We start from the raw sequence: 15,615 nt of genomic DNA, 5'->3' as shown, positions 1-15,615 counted from the left end.
TGGGGGCAGGGAGGGGAGGGGCAAAGGCAGAGCAAGGTGGGGGACAGCCGGAAGGACAATACAGTGACATCAGCAACAGTCATATACATATACAGACCTGAACATATAGAGACCCCACCTCTCACAAAGGCTGGTCCAGCCTCAACTTGGGCTCTGGTCACAGAAATGTCTGTGAGGGCTCCAGGCTTTCCTAGCTGAAAGTATCACTATGGATACGCTGAGACCAATATAAAACACCGAGTGGAGGTGCCAGCCAATGGGGCAGGAGGCCTTACCTGGTGCACACCTCCAGAGTCATGCCACTTAGCCCTGATGGTAGAGGTGCGACCACCGTCCCATTTTTCTGCGTCTCAAGCCCGGGTCTATCTGCCTCTAGGGGACCCCCTTCCATCCACTATTGTCTAGGCTCCCATTTTCAAGATGGAGAAACTGAGGCTTCATGGGTCTTCAGGCAGACTTGCCCTCTGGCCCACTGGCCAGAGCCCAGGAGGCCAGCTTGCCCCCACCCAGAAGGTGATTAGATCCTGAGCCTGGTGACTGAAGGGCAATGGGGAGGGACAGGCTGAGTCCAGGCTGGGTGTCCCCATTTGGGCTTTGGCAGGGAGAAAAACCTTGCCATTGGGCAAGTCCCACAGTCAGGAGTGAAAGGGGGGTCTGCATATGTTCAGAAACCACTGGAACAAGGGTGAGATGGAGTTTCCTGGGGGAACCCCAAACACCCAAGGGGACACCTCGCCATCTGCCTTGGGTCCTGCCTTGAGCAGAGTAGGTGGTACTTCAGGCAGCTGACAGTCTGCTGGGGGGCCTTTCTCTCACACACATCCACCCCACTCAGCCCATCCGGACACTGAGCTCCCCCTCTTGCCCTCCAGGGCCCCCCTGGGAGCATCCCCTCTTCCTGCAACCTCACCTGCATCAGGCAGCAGCCTTCACCCTTGGCGCTCACAAACAGCCCTGTGGGGAGGCTGGGGATCTGGGGAGAGAAGATGCTGTGGTTTTCCCCCTGCAGACTCACACTGGCAGGCTGGCAGCAGGGAGGGGCCGCATGGCTGTCCCCCCAACCCTGGTCCCAGGAACACGCACCGCCGCTGTCTGCAGAAGCTTCTGGTTGGCCCTGTGCAGCTCGAAGGTCTCCTGATAGTCTAGGTTGGTGGAGGCCAGGGAGACAGTGAGGTTGACGCCACCCGCATAGGACAAGATGGCATATTCGGCCAAGGCCTGCAGAGCCACGCAGGTGTCCTGGGGACAGAGCAGGAGGCTGCGGTCAGCTCCAGGAGCGGGTCAACCAGCAGTCCCTCTGCCTCTGCGCCGGGAGTTCTGGCCCAAGTTAGGGTTGCCATGGACCCTCTCTGGAGGCTGGGGACCCACATGGCTGGCACAGAGAGCAGATTTGGCACAGACACCCACAGAGCTGGGGGGCTAAGAAGCTGGGTAGGCATCTCCACCGAAGTGGGGGCTGAGGCCCAAAGCCAGGTGCATCTGTCCCTCAGCCCCACCCTCCTGCCTCATCTTGGACTTCATGGCCCAGGGGCTGTGTGCAAGGAATCTGTCCTGGGACTTGAAGAAGCTGGTGGCTTCCAAGCTGGCTCTGAATCCCAAGCCTGGGCCACAGTGACCCTGCCCACAGCCAAGCGCCTCCCTTTGGCCCTGCCTGGCTCACCTGAGTGGAGGAGAAGCCCCCGAGAGCGTTCCGCTGCTGGGACAGCCACTTCACCACAGGCAGGGCGGTGGCCACATCTCCCAGGAGGGTGTAGGTCAGCAGGGCATAGGCTGTCATTTCCACCTCGGCCGAGACCACTGCAGTGGAAGAGGCTGGCTGGGGCCCTTTGGATGCTGAGACCCAGGACCCAAAGCAAGCACCAGGGATGGAGTGACCAGTACCTGACTGATAGACGCCGTCACTGAAGCTCAAGAACGCATCCTTGTCTACATCCCGGGAACCCGTCAGGCTCCAGTGGGTCATCCCATCTGCAAGGCCAGAAACAGATCAGTGGCCCCAACCCCTCTCGGCACTCAGCCTGGCAACCCATGGTGAGTGTCGGCACATGTGGTCCCAAGAAGAGACATCAGGGGACTGGACCCCAGTGGAAGAGGGTCTCAGGGGAAAATGGCTGAGTCAGGAAGGGTCTAAGGGCTACACCTCAGATCTGCAACTATAGCGATAAACCCAGCCCTTCCTGCACCCCTGGCAGACACCACCAATCCATGGCTGCTTTTCTGCACCCCCAGCAGACATTGCTAATCAATGGCAGGCATCAATGGCCTCCCTCTTGGCTGGTGCTCTGATGCAGGCCCCAGTCATTCCCACTATGGGTCCAGGAAGCCACTCCCTGCTTGCAAAAGCTCCAAGGATTCTGAGCTTGTGTGAGGTATAAAACCTTGAACCATAGAGAAATCAGCCCTCCCTACCTCAGCTCTTGAGCATTTAGTCCTAGATCGACACTGTCATCCAACTGGGTGGTTTTAGAATTTTACTTTTTAAGGTTTTTTTCCTTAAGCAGTGAAAGCAATCCTTCAGGTGACATCTTAAGCAGAGAAGCAGGATGGACCCCCAGTGCAGCTGCTGGGGAAGGCTGGGGTGGGGGAAAAGTGGACTGAGTTTGGGGGCATTCTGAGAAGTCGAAGCTTGGTGACTGGGGTGCCCCAAACACAGTAAGGAGTCATTTTTTAGATGGAGAGACTGACACCCCAAAGATGGAAAAGGCTTTCTGCGGCTCACCCAGTGATGAGGGGCAGGGTGTGGGTCAGCCGCAGCCCTGCCCTGCCTCCCAGCGCCCTGCCCCAGGATGGTTTCCAGGAAGCTTAGGGGATCCCCTGAAAGCTACCCTCCCTGGTGGGGTAGAGGGTGGCATCCCCTATTTCACAGGGGAAGAAAATGATGCTCAGGTTCAAGCCACTTCATCAAATGAAGCTGCCACCAGTAGGTGCAATAATGAATAATATAACAAAACAGAGCGAGCAAAGGATGCCTTCTTAGTTCCACGCACGCATTCACAAGCTGTATACTGGGGCCCATTGTGGGTCAGCCCCACACTGTGGTCACTGGGGTGATGGGCGGGAGACACGTACCCTGGGTGATGGCCAGGCTGCGGAGCTTTCGCAGAGCTGCAGGGGCTGCAGGGCTGCGGAGCAGGGTCAGTGTGTAGGCGGTCAGGGCACTGCTGTAGGGGTCCACAGCCAGGGGCGCACTGGACTCCAGGAAGTGCCTGGCTTTGGAAATTGCGCCCCTCTCCTCCTGTGGGGTGGGGTGGGAAGTAGAGCCCCAGGGGGTGGCTCTGCCCTCACCCCACCCACCACCCTCCTGAAGGTTCTTGGGCCATGCCCAGGGAAAGCACTGGACCACTCGCAGCCCCTCGCTTTGCCTCCTTCTGGGCCCCCATCACCTGCAACCTCAGCTTACGAATCCACATCCCCTTTTTTTTATGTTGATACCAACTTTTTCCAAACCAAGTCTGAGCACAACAGATCAATTCAGAGACTGAATCAGGAATACGATATTCTATCTATGGGTATATCATATGTCAGGAATACTTGATTTCTTAGTATTGGATGCTCAAGTTGTTCTTGGTTTCTACTATAATAAGTAATGTTGCAATGATTATATTTATCTAAGAATTCATTTAGTTATGTATACCTTTTCTGGAGAGAAGTCTAGAAGTGAAATTATAGGCAGAGCATGACTGTTAATGCTTTTTATACATTCACTAAAATTCCTTTCCAGAACTACACTCCTACTAGTGGAATATGGAAGTGATGTTTTTATATCTTTTTTTTTCTTTTTCTTTTTTTAGCACCGCACCAGATGCATATGGAAGTTCCCAGGCTAGGGGTCAAATCAGAGCTGTAGCTGCCGGCCTACACCACAGCCACAACAATGCCATATCCAAGCCGAGTCTGCTTGAGGCAATGCATAATCCTTAACCCACAGAGTAGGGCCAGGGATCGAACCCACAGCCTCATGGATACTAGTTGGTTTCATTACCGCTGAGCCACAACAGGAACTCCCTGTTTTAGCTTGACTTATACACAAATACATATACACACTATATGTATGCATTAATCCACAATATTAAATATTAAATATAAATATACAATTAAAAAAAAAAAAAAAGAACTGGGAGTTCCCATCATGGCTCAGCAAAAATGAATCCGACTAGGAACCATGAGGTTGCAGATTCAATCCCTGGCCTCACTCAGTGGGTTAGGGATCCGGTGTTGCTGTGTCTGTGGCGTAGGCTGGCAGCTGTTGCTCCAATTGGATCCCTAGCCTGTGAACCTCCACATGCCGCGGGTGCGGCCCTAAAAAGTAAAAAAAAAAAATTAAAAAATTTTAAAAAAGAACTGAACAGGTGCAGGAGGGGACTGAATTGACCAGATCTTGACCTTGGATTTTCCAGTCCAAGGACTGGAATCACAAGTATTAAATGTCTGAGAGTTCCTGTTGTGGCGCAGCGGAAACGAATCTGACTAGGAACCATCAGGCTGCAGGTTCGATCCTTGGCCTCACTCAGTGGGTTAAGGATCCAGCACTGCCGTGAGCTGTGCTGTAGGTCACAGATGCAGCTCAGATCCCTACATTGCTGTGGCTGTGGGGTAGGCTGGCAGCTATAGCTCCGATTCGACCCCTAGCCTGGGAACTTCTGAATGTCACGGGTGTGGCCCTAAAAAGATAAAGAAAGAAAGAAATGTCTGTTGTTTAAGCCCTCCAGTCTGTGGCATTTTGTTATGACAGCCTGAGCTGATGGGGGTTAGGATTTCAGGATATGAATTTGAGGGAAGTCACAATTTAACTCTGTTAACATTAGACAAAAGGCCCTCTGGGCAAAGCACATGGGACGTGGAGGGTCTTAGGTCACAGCAAACCCTAGACACAGAAGTTCAATCTGGATTGTGAGGGTGAAAATTCTAAGAAGTGCTACAACTCAAGATCCATCATCAGGAATTTCCAGGTGGCTCAGTGGGTTGAGGATCCTGGGTGGTCACTGCTGCAGCACAGGTTCGATCCCTGGCCCAAGGAACTTCCACATGCCGTGGGCGTGGCCAAAAAATTCATTGACACAGATGTTAGGAACGACAGAGTCCCTACACCAGGGGCTGAGAGCCATCTATTGAGGGAGCCCCAGCTGCAGGGGACACAGCACTCCCACCTGGGACAGCATCATAGAAGTCACAGTGGCCCTTATAATCCTTGGGACAGCAAAGCCCTTGCTGAGTCCAGTACTAACTGTCTTCGAAGGTTCTAGACCCTACCCCCCACCACCATTCACAAGTCCAATATTCTGTATAGGGTTTCCTGAAGCCAGGTCACTGGCCAGGAGCGTGATTGAGCCCAAACTGATTCCAAATGGGGCCTGGGGCACCGCCCCACCCCACCCCAGTTTGCGTGCACATGCACACACACGCACACGCAGGCATGCGCGCACACACATGCTCCCCCCATGATTGCCGATGGAAACTCTCACTGCTCTGTTCAGGCCACAAGAAGTTAGATACTTTATGAACATTGAAAAGCACCCCAAAAAGCGCCTCATTAACGAGCAGAAGGAGGGCAGCAAGAAAGAAATAGAAGCTGAAGACGGCTGGAAGATGGCCAGCCTGGCCTGCAGGGCAAAACCGCCCCACCCCCAGCCCCTCATCCCCCTGGGGGCCCCCTGTGCTTACCTCTGAGGCTGGGCCCACCTCCAGGAGCGCAGCCACCACGTAGGCAGTCAGAGGGACTGTGCCGTGTATCCCACCCTGCAAAAGGACTCACGGGCCTCACCCCGAGCCAGAGGGGACATATCCTCTCCCCGACCAGCCCAGACCACACTGAGGAGCAGGCAGGGCCAGGCCAAGGCCCCTGGAGGCCCGAGGGGCTTCTGACCTGGATATCCTTATTCAGAATCCTGCCCACCGCCGGGAAGGAGCCATCTGCCTGCTGCTGCTGAACAATCCAGCCCTTGGCATCTGCCAGCTCCTGAGGGTCGATGAAGACGAAGCTTCGTGCCTGGGCGAAGGACTTCAGGACAAAGGCTGTGAGCCTGAAACAGGATGAGGTGGGGGCTGGCAAGGCTACAGACTGGGGAGGCACAAACAGAGTCACCTCTCATTGCCCCCACCCCTGGGGACTGTGGCATGCTCTCCACATCACCCAAGACCCTGCTTCCTTATCTGTTAGACAAGAAGGTCTGGCCTGGCCTCACAGGGCTGTTGTGAGCACTTGATGGAAGTGTATGGGTGCCCAGCAGGACCCAGTGATGGAGCCCAGCCTCCCTGTCTGCTCCCTCCCACCCAGGAAGAACCCAGGTCTGCTCCTTGCTGGGCACTCAAGGCCTTTTTGTGAGCTGATCCAGTCCTATCCCCGACCCAACCCCTCACCACGTACAGACCTTCTTTGTTGCCCCTCCATAACCACTCCCCAAGAGATCCCCAGTCTTGAGATCCCAAGTGAATCAGAAACCAGGTACCTTGGATGCTTGGGCTCCTCTGTAACCCTAGCCAGCCAGTTATAGGCATTCCAGTCCCCAGGCCTGCAAATGGCTTTTGAATGGGTCCATGAGGTGATGCTAGAAGAAGCTGCAGCCATTTTGCAACCATGAGGAGAGCAACCACTGTGCTGAAGTCCACAGGGACCAAGGCAAAGACCCAGAGACCCTAATCAATTGTGGGATGGCCAAACTGGCCAATCCTGGAGCTTCCCCAGCTCTGTGGTGTGAGCTGATGTTCAGAATTGCTTTTTTAACCAGTTTTCTATTGCTTGCAGCTGAAAACACCCAACCAACCCACTAGCTTTAGTTATTCCACACAGGCCCTGGATGCACCATGTGCCGACCTGCCTTCTTTACAGGATGAAGTCCTACCTGTCTCTCAATGTTCAGCCCAGGGGTCTCTCCCCACAGGAAGCCTCTCACATACCCCCCACTCTGGGCTGCCTCTGGACCAACCAGCAGCCCTACCTGTGTCAGTGTTGTCTATCTGTGACTGTGCAGCCTGTTCCTTGTCCATGCCATCCCCGAGTCCAACTATGCACAGTGGTCATGGTGCACCCTGAGTGAAAGGCACTGGGACCAGGGGAATGAACAATGAATAAACAATGAATTCAGGAGAATCACTGGATAGAAACTAAGGAGCCGAGAGGGATGAACAGTAGAACTGTTGACAAGGGAAATGGCCCAACTCAGGATGAAAGAGTAATCCCCCCTCCTCAAAATCAAGTGATTCACGACCCTACACCCATCAGGATCAATAGCAAAAACAATGACCGAAAACAACAAGTGTTGGTGAGGATGTGGAGAAATTAGAACTTTTGTGCACCACTGGTGGAAATGTACAATGGTGCAGCCACTGTGGAAAACAATATGGCAGTTCCTAGAAAGTTAAACACAGAATTATGAAATCCAGCAATTCCACTTCTGGGTATGTGCAACCAAGAGAAATGAAAGCAGGGTCTCAAGGAAATGAAAGCATTAGTGTGAGTAATGCTGCTTATGTTTGTAGCCGCATTACTCAAAAGAGCCAAACCATGGAAGCAACCCCATGTCCACTAACACAAATGGACAAGCAAAATGTGGTATATAGGTACAATGGAGTATTATTCAGCCCTGAAGAGGAAAGAAATTCTGCAAAATGCTACAACACGAATGAACCTCAAGGATATTATGCTAAGTGGAGTAAGCCAGTCACAAAATGACAGATACTGTATGATTCCATTTAAATGAAGCACTTAGAGTCATCAGAATCATAAAGAATAGAGACAGAAAGTAGGATGGCGGTTACCAGCAGCTGGGGGAGGGGAGAATGGGGAGTTAGTGTTCACTGGAGTTTCAGATTTATAAGACAAAAAGAGCTATGTGGCAGGATGGTGGTGATGGCTGCATAAAAAGATGAACTTATTTAATACCACTGAACTGTACACTTAAAAAGGATTACGATGGTAAATTTTATGTTATGTGCATTCTAACACTTTTTTTTTTTTTTTGGTCTTTTTGCCTTTTGAGGGCTGCTCCCTTGGCATATGGAGGTTCCCATGCTAGAGGTCTAATTGGAGCTGTAGCCACCGGCCTACGCCAGAGCCACAGCAACGCGGGATCTGAGCCGTGTCTGCAACCTACACCACAGCTCACAGCAACTCGGGATCCTTAACCCACTGAGCAAGGCCAGGGATCGAACCTGCAACCTCATGGTTCCTAGTCAGATTCGTTAACCACTGCGCGACCACGGGAACTCCATGTGCATTCTAACACAATTTTAAGAGAAAAAAGAAAACCAAATAGCTCCGTGCTCTGTTTATGTGAACTGTTAAAACCTGAATTATTGACTTTATAATATACCCAAAGCCCAGGAGTCAGCCCATCCTGGCCACTCTCCCTCCCAGACACCTCCCATGCATTCCTCTACCCCAATGGCCCTTGCATCCACCAGGCCACCTCATGGCTCCCGTCCCTGGCCCACCCCAGCATGGTGACCGGCTCTGGAGGAAAATTCCAAACACTGTGTGTACCAGTGGGACATGGGGCAAAGATGGAGCTCAGCTGCCCCTGTGCTGGCAATTGTGGAATTCCTGCAATCCACTGCACTCTTCTCTTTACTTTTCCGTGTGTGTGTGTGTGTGTGTGTGTGTGTGTGTGTGTGTGTGTGTGTTGTTCTTCTTCTTCTTCTTCTTCTTCCTCTTCTTCTTTTATTTATTTTTTATTTTTTTGTCTTTTTGCTATTTCTTTGGGCCGCTCCCGCGGCATATGGAGGTTCCCAGGCTAGAGGTCGAATCGGAGCTGTAGCCACCGGCCTACGCCAGAGCCACAGCAACGCGGGATCCGAGCCGCGTCTGCAACCTACACCACAGCTCACGGCAACGCCGGATCGTTAACCCACTGAGCAAGGGCAGGGACCGAACCCGAAACCTCATGGTTCCTAGTCGGATTCGTTAACCACTGCGCCACGATGGGAACTCCCCTCTTCTTCTTTTAAATGAAGTACAGTTTATTTACAATGTTGTGCCAATTTCTGCTGAACAGCAAAGTGACCCAGTCACATACATATATCCATTCCCTTTCTTGTATTATCTTCCATCATGGTCTCTCCCAAGAGACTGGATAGAGTTCTCTGTGCCGTACAGCAGGACCTCATTGCTTATCCATTCTCAATGTCATAGTTTGCATCTACTAACGCCAAACTCCCAGTCCATCCCACTCCCTCTACTTTTCCACTTTTTTTTTTTGTCTTTTTCTAGGGCCGCACCCATGGCACGTGAAGGTTCCCAGGCTAGGGGTCTACACCAGAGCCACAGCAACGTGGGATCCGAGCTGCATATGCAAGCTACACTACAGCTCACGGCAATGCTGGATCCTTAACCCACTGAGCAAGGCCAGGGATTGAACTTGCAACCTCATGGTTCCTAGTCGGATTCATTAGCCACTGAGCCATAACGGGAACGGCTACTTTTCTGCTTTTAAAACACAAAAGGATTAAACAAACTGTGGTCCATCCATATAATTGAATATATTACTCAGCAATAAAAAGAAAAGAACTATCAAGCCACGGTGTGACATGGGGGAAATTTAAATGCACATTACTAAGTGAAAGAAGCAATCAGAAAAGGCTGCAAGCTATCTGATTCCACCTTGATGGCATTCTGGAAAAGGCAAAATTATGGAGACAGTAAAAGGATCAGTGGTTGCCAGGGGGTGGGGGCAGGTGGGGATGAATAGGCAGAGCACAGGGGATTTTTAGGGCAATGGAACTATTCTGTATGATACCGTTAACGGTGGATATGTGACAATGTACACTTGTCCAAACCCACAGACGATGCAACACAAAGAATGAACCCTAATGTAAACTATGGAGCTCAGTTAATAATAACATAGCAATAGTGGTCCATCAATTATAACAAATGACCTCTGTTAAATGCAAGATGTTAACAGGAGGGAAAACTCCATGTATCAGGGAGAGGGGGTGTATGGGAACTCTAGCTACTTAATTTTTCTATGAACCTCAAACTATTCTAGAAAAATAAAGCCTATTAATTAAACATACACACACAGCCCACCGTGACTGAGATTACAGCCATGCTTTGCCCCAAGTCCTCCTGCTTCATCTGGAATAAAATCTAAACTCCTCCTATCAGGTCACTTTCCTCCTCGCCTGTGCCGTTCCAGCCACATTGGTCTCCTGTGACTCAAACGCCTAAAGCTCAGTTCTGCCTCAGGGCCTCTGCACAGGCCATTCCCTCTGCTTGGAATCTTCTCCCCTGGGATTTTCACACGGCTCCTCCCTTACCTCCTCAGGAGACCTCCTCAGAGGGACCTTTCCTGACCACTCCATGTAACCATGTGCCTCATCACACCCTATCCATGTCTTCATAGACATGAGAAATTATATACTTGATGTAGTAGCTTTAAAATATATGCACATATATTTTAAAATGCCTTGCTATTTTTCCTTTCAAGCAGTAGAACCCAATTCCTTCCTTCTTGAGTATAGTCTATACACAGTGACTTGCTTCTAAAGGATAGAATGTGGTGGAGGCAGACAGCCTGACTTGGGAAACTAGATGATAAAAGGCAGGTGGAATCCTCATTGCTTTCTCTCTTGGACTGGTCACTCCGGGAGCAGTCAGCTGCCATGTTGGAAAGGACACTCAAGCAGCCATGTGAAAGACCCAACTTGGAAACAAATGCTCCAGCCCCAGTCAAGCCTTCCTATGAAGACAGCCTCAGCCAACACTCTGACTGTAACTTTGGGAATGATCCTAGCCAAAAATGCCTGCTAAGCTGTTCCTGAATCCTTGACCTGCAGAATTAAGATAATAAATGCTGCTTGTTTTAAATGGCTCTGTTTGGGGGAGGGGGGCACTTGTTACAGAGCAGCAGACATCAGTAGATAACTATTACATCTTGTACAGGGTCTCTCTCTTCAACAGTGAGCTCCTGGAAGCAGGGACCATGCCTTTATTGTTCCCTCAAGCCCAAGAACAGAGCCTGGCGCATAGTAGACACATGTTGAATGAATGAATGAATGAATGTACATTAGATGTAAAGGAACCCATCCATAACAGATCCTGAGCTTTAAGGCTATCGAGCTAGAGCCTGGACTTTCCAGCCAACTATTTCAAGAAAGGCACTAAAAAAGTATCCATCCTAAGGGGAACCCAGCATTATAGTGAGTATGCCCGTGCCCTTATCCCATTGCACCCTGGATCCCAGTCCTGAGAGAGATATGTGGTGAGATAACAGGCTCAGAGAAGGTGAGCATCCGGTTTAAGGCTATACAGCTCACCCGAGCGAGATAGAGTCTGGGTTTTCCCAGCTCCAGAGTGGACACTGTTGTCGCTGTTCTGTGCTTCCTGTAGCTTTGTCCCACAGGGAGGTTTCGCAAGGCCAAGGGGGAGGTGGGAAATGTGCTGGATGTCACGTTTCCACAACCGTGGTAGAACTGGTCTTTCCTTGCTCACAGTGTGTAGGTATGCACATACACACTGTGGGAGGGTGTACAAAAGGTCACGGCTCACTATTTCTGACTGGCAGGGGCCTCGGGGAGCTGCCAGGATTTGGCCAGCTTTTGGAGAATGACTCAGTGGCTTTGGCCATCCCTGCAGGCAGTTGGGGGCCTTTTTTTGCTAGGCCACGACTGGCCTTGCGTCATGGGCTGTCAGCAAAGCAGGGCCCTGGGACCAGAACTGGGGCGGATGATGAGCTGCTGGGGACAGGGGTGGTGGTGGGGGCTGAGCACGTCACCAAAGCTGGGCCCCTCTGGAGCCAAGCCAGTGACACTACGGTGTGTGGGCTCAGCCAGGCATGTCCCTGTCCCCGGCCCTGGGAAGTGCTGCTATGCAGCGGACACTGTCAATTTAAGAACTGGGCACTTCCCATGTCCACAGCTGCTGCAGGCGCCATCAAGATGTTGCTCTGAGAAGAAGGTCCCACAAGGGACAGGAGCTGGGGGTGCCCAAGTTCCTCAGTAAACCCCAAAGTAAACAAGGCCAAGCCCTAATGATGCCAAGAGCTGCCACGGTCCAAGGATCCCAGGGAACAAGATGCGGCCAGGTTCTCCCTGCCCTGATTGACCCCAAAAGCCAGAGGGAGCCACTCACAAGGCAAATGGGACCCCAGGATGCTCCTCCTGCACCCTCAACCTAGCCTCGAGGTAGTGGTCTGGCCTCTCCCAGCCCATCCCCTACTGCTCAAGGTCACCCCCATTCTTGGATCAGAGAGCTATGAGGATACCCAGAGCACCCAGGACCCAAGGGGGCGGGAGAGCAAGGGTTAGGTTCCTGGGCACTGTGGCAACAACAGCAGAAGGAGTAATAGTAACTGTTGCCACCAGCTCCACCACAGCAGGGCCAGGCAGAGTCCCCACATCCAAACCTCTAAAGCCCAGGAGCAAGGACTGCAGCCATCTCCATTCCCATACAGGCTCCTCGTTACTCTGGGGGTCAGGCCCCAGGTGACCTGGCTATACTGTGCTGGACGTGAGGCTGTGGGTTCCAGTGGGAGCTCAACAGCTGTGCCTGGGGTGATGGAGACTCACCACATGCTCCCCGATGCGTCCCGCTCCCCAAATGCACTATAGGAGCCATCCTGGTGCTTGTAGGTCAACTGTCGCTGGTAGCCTGAAGGGTAAGCACAGGGGACAGCACCCTAGTGAAGGGCTGGCCTGCCAACATTCTACCCTGGGATTCCTAAACAATGCCACACCCCCATCGGGGGGGTCCTAAAACTGCCCCACACCCACATCTGGGGTCCTTGAAACTGCCCCATACCCACATCTTGGGTCCTTGAAACTGCCCCACACCCACATCTAGAGTCCTTGAAACCGCCTCCCCACACACTTAGGGACCCTAAAACTGCCTCTCACTCACATCTGGGGTCCTCGAAACTGCCCCATACCCACAGCTGGAGTTCCTTGAAACTGCTCTATACCCACACCTGGAGTGATTGAAACCTCTACTTCTCTTGTTTCCTGACATCGCCCCTTTGTGACTCCCGGACACATGCTGGTCCTCTGTCATGCCTGAGTGGTGGGGGTGGGGGTGGGGGTCAGTGAAATGCACCACCACCAGCCAGGGCCCTCTGCCACCTGAGGTCTGTGGTGGGGGGCAGGTTGTTGGTCCACCGCTGGAGCCAGAGCTTGGCGTGCTCGGAGCACAGAAGGTGCCAGAGGGGCTGGAGCAGGGGAGCAAGGCAGGGGATGAGAAGGAAGGAGGGCAGGGGGGCTACTAGGGCCTCTAAGGCCGGGCCAGGTGCTTGGTCTTACTGTGGGGGCAGCAGGGAGTGTGGGGAGTGAGGGAAGCATGGGGTGGGGTGTGAGGGGATGTATGTTGTGGGTGGATTATAGGGTCCAGAGAGAAAGCAGAGGAACTGGGGAGGCAGGGACTGTCCAGGGGACTGTCCATGACCATGGGCTTGGACCGGGTAAGGGTGATGGGGGGGTGCTCTGCGGTGTAAGCACAGCTGCCTTGGTGGGACAAGATGTGAAGGAAAGAATGAACGATCCAGAGGTGCCAAGGTAAGTGGCCTGCCCCACTGGGAGGACGGAGCTGTGCCCACAGAGGTGGGGAGAGAGGCGGAGGAGCTCTGAACTGGGTGGATGGTGTCCCCCCAAATTCACCTCCACCTGGAACCTCAAAATGTGATCTTATTGGGAGGGAGGTTCTTGGCAGATGGAATTATGTTCCTGGATTGGGCTGGGCCCTAAATCCAACGACTGATGCCCTTCAAGGGAACTACAGACACGGGGGGCTTGTGAAGATGGAGGCAGAGAGCATGGTGATGCGTCCACAAGCCAAGGAACCCCCAGAGCCACCAGAATTCCACCAAGACAGAGGCCTGGGACATCTGCTCCCCCAGAGCCTCCAGGAGGAATCAACCCTGTTGATTTCAGACCTCAGGCCTCCAGAACTGCAAAGGAGTGATGTCTCATTGTTCTAAGCCACCCAGTTTGTGGTATTTTGCTATGGCAGCCCCAGGACACTAACACCAGCAGATCTGGCAGAAAACATTGACTGGGGGCTTGTTGAGTCTGAAATGCCCATTAGTCAATGGGCATAGGGTCTGGCTGTCTGGGGCAGGATGGGGTGGGGGTGGGGCTGGGTGAGGAGGGTCAGGGGGCCGCCCACCACTAGGGGTCACCACACTCTGGGTGGCATTCAAGGGCTTGGCAGGGAGCGGTCCACTGAGGTGCTCCTGGCCCCCAGAATCCAGTGCTCACCGAGCTCCCAGACCCTCACAACCTGAGCCCCACCCCCTCCATCACAGATCAAGCATCCTTGGGCTTTCTGTGGCCAGCCCTCCTGAAGCCAGACTTTCAGCCTATGGCAATTCCCGAATTCTCTTTCCATCTGAGAGCTGTACATTCCTCAGCATAAGTGTTCTCTTTTTCTCATCCATGAGGACAGGGGGTTCTAGATTTCTATGACTGCTTTTGGAGCATAGTCACTGTAGGAACCATAAGAGGCTAGGAGGCAGGGACCCCAGACTGGCTTAAGAACTGAGATTTTCTTTTTCTTTTTTTTGGCTGCCCCACAGCACATGGAGTTCCTGGGCCAGGGATCAGATCCGAGCTGTAGTTGCGACTTAGGCTGATGCTGTGACAACACAGGATCCTTAACCCACTATGCCGGGCTGGGATAGGAACCTGAGTCCTCATGTTCCCAAGATGCTGCCAATCTCTTTGCACCACAGCAGGAACTCTGAAACTGAGATTTTCTTTTCTTTTCCTTTTTTTTTTTTTGTCTTTTTAGGGCCACATCCAAGGCATATGTAAGTTCCCAGACTAGGAGTCTAATCAGAGCTGCAGCTGCCAGCCTATACCACAGCCACAGCAACTCAGTATCTAAGGTGCATCTGTGACCTACGCCACAGCTCACAGCCATGCCAGATCCTTAACCCACTGAGCGGGGCCTGGGATCAAACCTGTGCCCTCATGGATACCAGTTGGGTTCATTACCCCTGAGCCACAATGGGAACTCCCTATAACTGAGATTTTCTTATGCCTCAGTTTCCCCATCTGATAGGAGCTGGCATCATCTGAGCCAGGCACCTGTGGGCCCTTTTTGAAGGCAGAAATTTCCAAGGTTATGGCCATGGGTTCTCACCTCCTTTTGGCTGGATTTAGTGCCCCTGGCTGCCCCTCATGCCCCAATCCAGGGGAGCTGGGGTCTGAGAATCCCCATCACTTGCCTCCATGAGGTCTTGGGCCTCTTCACTCCCCAAAGTTTCACTTTGCTCATCTGGGAAGTAAGGACCATTAGTGTGGGGGCTGCTGGGTGGGCAGTGTGGGTGGATGTCAGCTTCAGAGCTGGGCCCAGCCTCCTCCATGCTTCCCAGGCTAGAAGAGCCCCAGGCCCTTGGGATCAACTGACTGAACTTCCTTGTTACAAAGGCAGGAAACCAAGGTCCTGAGAAAAGCAGGACACAGAGTGGGAATCCGTGACAGAGGTGAGGTCCTCACCTCCAGCCTCCCTCCCCTCCCTGTGGGGCCTAAGAGGTACAGAGAGGGTGAGCTATTGGCACCCAGAGCCCTGTCCTCCCACACCCAGGGCTGTTCCCTACCCTAAGGACCTGATTCTTGGCCATGGAAGATGTTCAGTGCTGCACTATTTAGAGGGGAAAAAAAAAAAAAAAAGAAGTTCCCAAATGGCTC

General features: G+C 52.5%; 1 protein-coding gene across 1 annotated transcript in view; it reads right to left on the bottom strand.

The window, feature by feature from the left end:
* CPAMD8 (C3 and PZP like alpha-2-macroglobulin domain containing 8) overlaps positions 1-15,615 on the bottom strand; it is a 106,168-nt gene that overhangs the window by 10,638 nt on the left and 79,915 nt on the right. The window contains exons 27-34 of the mRNA XM_047774661.1: positions 12,502-12,583; positions 5,864-6,020; positions 5,662-5,736; positions 3,070-3,235; positions 1,882-1,968; positions 1,661-1,797; positions 1,084-1,239; positions 911-973 (exon numbers count right to left, since the gene is read on the bottom strand). Coding sequence (XP_047630617.1) covers positions 911-973; positions 1,084-1,239; positions 1,661-1,797; positions 1,882-1,968; positions 3,070-3,235; positions 5,662-5,736; positions 5,864-6,020; positions 12,502-12,583 — 923 coding nt within the window. The remainder of the gene's footprint in view (positions 1-910; positions 974-1,083; positions 1,240-1,660; positions 1,798-1,881; positions 1,969-3,069; positions 3,236-5,661; positions 5,737-5,863; positions 6,021-12,501; positions 12,584-15,615) is intronic.

This window comes from Phacochoerus africanus, chromosome 4 (genome assembly GCF_016906955.1).
Source record: "Phacochoerus africanus isolate WHEZ1 chromosome 4, ROS_Pafr_v1, whole genome shotgun sequence".
NCBI lineage: Eukaryota > Metazoa > Chordata > Mammalia > Artiodactyla > Suidae > Phacochoerus > Phacochoerus africanus.
This window is presented reverse-complemented; position numbering and strand designations above follow the sequence as displayed.